General features: G+C 30.9%; 1 protein-coding gene across 2 annotated transcripts in view; it reads right to left on the bottom strand.

Moving 5' to 3' along the window:
- LOC119829596 overlaps positions 1–1,714 on the bottom strand; it is a 7,932-nt gene extending 6,218 nt beyond the window's left edge. The window contains exons 1-4 of one of the 2 annotated variants that reach the window (XM_038352179.1): positions 1,473–1,714; positions 1,215–1,384; positions 639–1,088; positions 505–561 (exon numbers count right to left, since the gene is read on the bottom strand). In XM_038352179.1, the coding sequence (XP_038208107.1) occupies positions 505–561; positions 639–1,088; positions 1,215–1,296 (589 nt within the window). In that variant the 5' untranslated portion in view covers positions 1,297–1,384; positions 1,473–1,714. Of the gene's footprint in view, positions 1–504; positions 562–638; positions 1,089–1,166; positions 1,385–1,472 lie in introns of both variants that reach the window. The other variant, XM_038352178.1, reaches the window with a different exon arrangement.
- Between the last annotated feature and the right edge of the window lie 5,729 nt (positions 1,715–7,443).

Genomic DNA, 7,443 nt, shown 5'->3' with positions numbered 1-7,443 from the left:
AATTATAATGTTATTTGATATTGGTATGCAGATGGCAATTTTAATTGTTTCCAATGAGAAGCTCTTCCATTCAGTACAAAAGAAATTATATAACAATGTCTAGCCCTTTAATTACCAACAATGGTTAATCAAAACGCACATATGTATATGGCACTGAGTTGTGGTAATTTCAACCTAATAAATATACATAAAGGTTCATAATGCTAATGAAAGATATTTCAATCGCTCACACATCCTGTGGTATGTAAATAAATTAAGATTATAATTGCATATTTCTGAGATTATGTTATTCTGCTCAGTTAGCATAGCATATCAGCTGATGTGGCATGAATTCATTATGTATTATATTCACATTATTTTACTTATATGAGTTTAATAATAAATATGAAGAAATATACAACCAAACAATTATACTGTACAATAAATAAATATTTAATTAAATGGGTGGTAACATAGAAAAAATCTGTTTAAATAGTTTTTCAATTAAATTATTAGGGTACTTACATTGCGTTCCTAAATTTAACTCTCTCATAGCACCATTGAATTGTACGACTAGAGGCTCTGAAATTAAGAGCAATAATTAATTTCTGTTTGCTGGTATGTTCTTAAATATATTAATTTTTTATTAAATATATTACCTTTTTGGAAGACTGATAAATCATAAGTAGGATTTTTATCATGACTAGGATTCTTTTTGCTTGAGTCTAAAAGTAACATATCTTCTCCGAGGTCTTCAACATAGTACCTTCTAGCATTTGGTGAGATCTCATCTTTGAATTCCATGCGAGGCTCTCTTGCCTCCAGACCTCTTTGACGGGGCCTTAAATGAGAAACTAATGGACTCTGTATAGTCTTATCTGGGTGTATAACACCATCTCTTATATTCTGTATGAGAAATTGGTCTCGTAAAACGTCGAGCTGCCTTCTCATGGATATCATTTCATTCCAATAATAGAAAGCTATCGAGCAACTTATTATCATACATGTAACGCTTAGCAAAAAGTTTAAAATGAACAAGAGCTTAATTTTCTTAGAAGACGCTATGGAGAAGGTCGTATTTATATGCACGCCGACGTCCGCTGGTTTTTCTACAAATAAAAACAAAGAGTAATAATAGAAGGTTCAGTAAATTTTGAATCAAATATTCCCATGGAACTGAAAATCACCTGTTTTCAGATGAATGACAGTCCCGTCGTTTACTTTTGGATTTTTACCCGTGTTCAAAAATATGTTCGCCGCACCTGCCGAATTAAGTGGGACACCTTCGCTTAAATTTATTTTTCTCTCGCCGTCCATTATAAATATTTTGAACTGTATGGAGTACTATAATAGTAGAACGCACATATTTTGTTTTATACAATCATTGGTGTAGGCGTCGTCGTCCCTAAACAAAGGAAGTAAAGCTTATTAAAAGTTCGCACGGACCACACGATAACCAGCAGTTGATAACAAAAAATAACACTATTACATACCACAATTATATACACGTTGGCATTTAATTATTTAATATACACTTGTTTAATTCTACATTTGCAATTTTTTATTTATCACTAAAAACGAGTCCGTCCGTCGCACAAAAACAAACAAAAAAGTAAATAACACGAGTGAAACTTTCGATTCGTCCGTTCCACTGCTCGCTGGCATTGGAGCGCGCGCGCGGCTTGACCGCAACTGTCGACGCGCCAAATTCAAATTGCCTACTGCTTAGGCCACAGAGTACAGACTGCGAAAGGCGAATATGGGCCGAGTATCGTCAAGCATTCGTCGTATGTTGAACAGTTATTAGCGTATTAAGTTTTAAGTGTTTAACATCGACAGCTTAAATAGTATAGAAAATTGCGATTGTCAGCAAATATTATAAATCTGATAAATAATAATACCGTTATCCATTGGGCATAGCTATAATATATATTTTACAGATAATTAATACATTTACATAAATATTACAATATAACATACATATTAACTTATGTTAATGCATAATATTACCTAGAAAAGAATAGATGAGCACTATCTTTTTTATTTAATTTCTATTTTATCTTTGTGTTGAAATATTTATGAGACAGATTTTTTAAAGAAGCACTAATTGTATTTCTATTCATTTCATATTTTACTAATGGAATTTCGTTATAATTGTCATTTACTATGTAATGATACGGTCATTTCAATTGAATAGACATAATTTAAGTAATTTCACCAAATTATAAAATAACTACCTACCTTTTGTACTAAGTTTTAACTAAATATTCAAAACTCTATTGATAATTTTTTAATTTATGAAACAGAAAAAAGAAACAGTAAGTAATTAAGGAAATTAAACGATATATAGAAATTAAAGATTGTTTTATAAATTTTGTCGTATAACTTTTATTTATTTATTTATTCTAAATTATACAATTGTTACAATTGAAAATGAAAAGGCAAATACTCTGACATAATAAATTTTACAAATTTCAATTATATTTGGGCCAGGTAACTTCTTGGTGGAGATGAAAAAAAAGCTAGATATTAAAATTATTGTATTTCGTTATTCCAATTTTGGAAATTCCCAATTCTTCATTCAAGATGTTTATTGTATGTTTGTTGACCAATGTATTGTGTACTTGTGTTGAATTCTCGCAACTCTTATCTCAGGTAGTAAGGAAGATTAAATGTAACTGGAAACTTTTATTTCCCAAGATTAACCGGTAACTCCTACTGAAAGCACAAGAATCTCATGTATGCCTACTATAAATATACATAATGACTCGTGATTATATGAAAAAAAAGCCTCTGCGAATGCGCTGCCCGCTTGTAAGGTAAGAGAAAAGGAAAGGATTGACGGCTGGAAAGAAGGAATGAACTGGGACGGGCGGGGAAAAGGAAACGGGCCTCTGGCTCCACCACCTCACCGTACGAAACGCAGTGGCATACCATTATTCCACGCCGGTTTTCTGTGGTGGTGTGGTACTTTCTTTGTACGAGCTGCCTCAATTCGTGCCGAAGCGTGTTCGACTCTTATATGACTTTTAAGACTAAAAATTTATATTAATAAACAAACCTGGTGATTGTGGTATTTGTATTTCTTTCCACGTGGAATTTTAAAGCGTAAATTATATGCGAACGGATTATAGGAATAGGAAATTTTGACATTGTTGTAATTTTGTTGGAATAACTTGATATATGCTTCGATTTTAATTGGAACCCACGTTATTCCGATGGAACGCACACAGTCTACCTGCTCCCAACGTAACGATAAAATAATGAAGGGTGGAGGAAGGTGCTATTAATCAGTTATAAATGAGATAAGTGATCTAATACAAACGAGATGTGTTAATTAATATGTAAGTAAACTTTAACTTGCATTTCTTTCATGAAATGATTCTAATTTTATGTGCGCTGTATTTGTTACGGATATTTCTCTTTACGTCTTCTTCTCGTAGTTGATGGATCCGCACAATAAAGGGATATTCCGCCAATGACGGCTGGGGATTAGAAAGCTTTAAAGACTACTGAGAATATATTTTTTTTATTTTTAATCTATCCAAATTATAATATACATACATTGATACTGCATTAAGGAATATTATCGTCTGTGGTATGCGAGCCAGCTGCATCCAACTCGCTTGCTAAGGACTCATCCACACGAACCTGTTATAAATAATTTATGTCCAGGAATGAATCGAATCTTTTTGCTTGCAGCTAAATTTTTTCAAACATTTCCTGTACAAATAAAATTTATCACAGTTGCTGGAAGACATTTTTTAAAGTTCGATCATTTTTATTATGATAAATGTACGTACATAATATGTTGTAATTAATTATCTAATATGCAGAGTACACGTAGAGACGATTGCATCTTTGTGAGATAATTATGTATAGTTACATCACGTCACACTAGTGATAATGCGCGTATATACTTTTTTAATCGATTTAAATAATAGATTTATTTTATTTTATTTTAGTTTTCAGCTAAATATTGAAGCTTATTTTGTAACACTATCAACCAAAACAACTAGGTATAATAACTAGTTATACTGTAGCTATAAATATTTATGTATATATTTAACACTAGGCAAAATACCTTCTTTGAAAATAAAAGTGTTGAAGTTGTGAAATGCGTCTAGTTTAAGTTCTTAAGAATACGATACACTCAAACCTGTTAATAATATATGAGAAGTATTATTTCTTTGGGATGTAGATAGGGTGTAAGATTTGCTGTTAAATCTATAGCACTTTTTAATGTGATATGAATTAACCACTCATACCGAAGTTTTAAATTTAAATTTATCCAAACAAATAATTGTTCATCAATGTCATTTATGAATTTTTGAAAACAACAAACACGAAGAGAGAATTTTAAAAGTGCATTTTTTGATATTTACAAAGCATAAAGAAACTACAGGCAGTTATATAGGTATACATTGTAACAATTCATATCAGATAGTTCTTATTCATTGTACCCTAAGATGAGACTAAAAGAATTCAAACTATCCAAAGAAAATGCCATTGCATTTTGATGAAAGACATTAGTATCTATATGTCATAAACGTAAATGAGGCTAACCAGAGAGGTTAAAGATAAGCTTATCGGTTAATTTACTAAATACAGTTAAAAGACCGTCTTGAGAGTGAAAACTAAATAACAAAGATGGCTGCAAAGCAAAAAAAACTAATTTGTGCGAAATATTTTCAAAAATAGAATGTTAGTTCTCTGGCATAGACAAGACTTAAGCTATAGTCAAATATAGCAGACGTTATATGCAAACGTGCCACACGGTATACCCAGATGCGATAGACGGAATGAGATTCGGAAAGCGTTTTCAGTACATGACAAGCGCGTGCTTGTCATGTACTAAGCACATTATTATTAGATTACTATAATTAATATTTTAAACTCTTAACATCTGTTCAATTGGACTGAGTAAGTATTATGTGTATAAAGAGATTGAAGTATCCATTTTATTAATTTGTAATTATTTTCATAAATATGAAAAAGAAAGTCTTCTCAATTATGACATTTTAAGTAATTAATTCTTCATTTCGCTTTATATAAAGTACCAGCATATTTGATTTTAAAGCATTAATCGCAAGAGACATGTAAATATCTCTAGGTATTATGAAATTCCATTCTGTGAAAATGGCCTGTGAAGGAGATTATTGGAATAATCATATATTGATATTATAAACCACACGTATTGTAAATTCGTTAGTCAGTCTGTCTCTCTCTTTATCATCAATGCTTCTTCGACTAAACCACTTACTAGAACGCTGATCTAGATAGATTTGAATTTTGGAATGAAAATGTGCTATTAAGAAGTGCCTTTAAGAAGTTTAAATAGGAGATGGAAATGTTATAACCGAGGGTGCCACGACCTCCGAGCGAAACCGCGTGACATAGCTAGTAAGTCGTTAATAACTTATCACGCGACCAGTGGAACGTGTCATTAAAATTCAAACTTCATTACATTATTTAATACTCGGAATAATTAATGAGTGTCGCGTACTATGGACGCTAAATTATGCTAAAAGAAATTGGAGCAGTCTCTTGAATGAATCACTTTAGTAGGGTTGCTACATGGCAGAATAATCGTTTCGTATATAAGATGTTACAGGTGAATGTTATGTTAATATGTATTTTCATACAATTTTCTTGTAAAATTTTGATGCAATTAACTGTCAAAGAAATAAAATATTGTTTTCATTTAATCCCATTGATAATATTTCACCTATTTCTTTGAATAAAAGCATACATTAAATCAACGCAAAATGTACAAAAAGAAATAAATCTCAGTATAGAACAGGTACATATTCTCATATCATACTAATATTTTAAATGTGAAAGTTTGTTTGTTTTGATGTTTGTCCGTCAATCATGCTGAAACTACTGAAACGATTTCGATGATTTGGTATACAGACGGTGTATAAGCTGACTTGGGTGATAGGATACTTTTTATCTTGATTAAATGCTCCCTTGGGATGAAACAGGAATCTTGATAACCGTCTAGTATTTTATATTCATATAAAAATAGGTAACCCTAAGACAACTGATTCATTCAGAAGTTTAAAAAATGCAACGATAGCATCGATGTTGAAAAACTGATAAAATAATATCTTCTTTGTTTCCAAATGGTTTGTTAGGTATTCTTATTTTAGTGAAAATGCATGTCGGTAATTAATGAGTCATTGTCGAAAACGTAATGAACTGTGTGATAGAGTAAGCCATTTAAGTAAGCATATTACAATGACTTATAATTATTCAAAAACTATATTAAAGCATCAAACATGTTAAAATATCTTTAAAAATGGATATTAATTGGAAATTATATTGCGTCGGTTCACATTTTAATTGTTTTTACTAAATGTCATATTTTATAATAACGATATTTTTTCCACAGACAACGTAACAACAACACTGCTGTTATTTCAGAGACCAAAAAGAAAATACAATATTTTTTGAAAGAATCTAACTCAAGTGCTATTTCACTCATAAAAATCTCAAGATTTCGTTTATTGTATTCGGTTATGGGTTCCAAAGCATAACTTCAATGACGGTTTATTGCTTCTTAAGTACATACAAATCTAATACCATCCCTGATTCAAGTACTGTTTTACACGAAAAAATCTCGAGAATTCGCTAATTGTGTTCCGGGGTAGTGAGTAAGGCCGTCAATGGCCTGGCCCACTTACCGTTACGGTATTAGTGAGGTCGTATAATGACACCAACATACATATTACACGCAACAAATAAACGTTAGGATGGTTTGGAATTCTTATAAATTTCGAATTACTTAGTAATCAGTAAATAAGTTAAGCAAATAAATTAATGTATGTTTTTGTTAATGAAATAAAAACTTTTTTTTATAGAATTAAAATTTATTAGAAATTTTTCTAATGTTACCCATTTCGCTATGTTAAATAAAATATAATAAACAAAAAAAAGGTAATATATATTATATTTCATAGTCCTAGAACTTTCTTGATTATACGCATAGGCATACGCATATTATACGCATATTATTTTATCATGCATGGGTTATTTGAATTATGCTCCTTCTGCCGAGAGTAAGAAAGTTAAGAGTCAAAATTCTATGCTTATATATATTACGGTTGGACTTTTTTACTGAAATGCATTCTTTCCTCACGAATCAATAATATAAAAACAAGAATTTATATAAATATCTCATAAATTATGACGTTTAAATATGATCAGTTCTGGTGCGTGCAAGTGTTAAAAAACGCATCTCTGAAATGACGACCTGATTCCTGAATCACATTTCAGTCCATATTTAATGCTTATATAAAAACAAAAATAAATTTGATAGTGAATTTCGCGCTTTGTTAACGTTGAGACATGTGCGTGGCCTCACGCAGGTATTTCGAAGAAAGCGACATCATGACATTCCGTTATGGTGATGATATTTTGTAGAACGATGTTATTACGAAATATGTTCTAAATAAACCT

The sequence above is a fragment of the Zerene cesonia genome, chromosome 10, assembly GCF_012273895.1.
Source record: "Zerene cesonia ecotype Mississippi chromosome 10, Zerene_cesonia_1.1, whole genome shotgun sequence".
Lineage (NCBI taxonomy): Eukaryota > Metazoa > Arthropoda > Insecta > Lepidoptera > Pieridae > Zerene > Zerene cesonia.
Note: the sequence above shows the minus strand (reverse complement) of the source record. Positions and strands in the feature narration are given on the sequence as shown.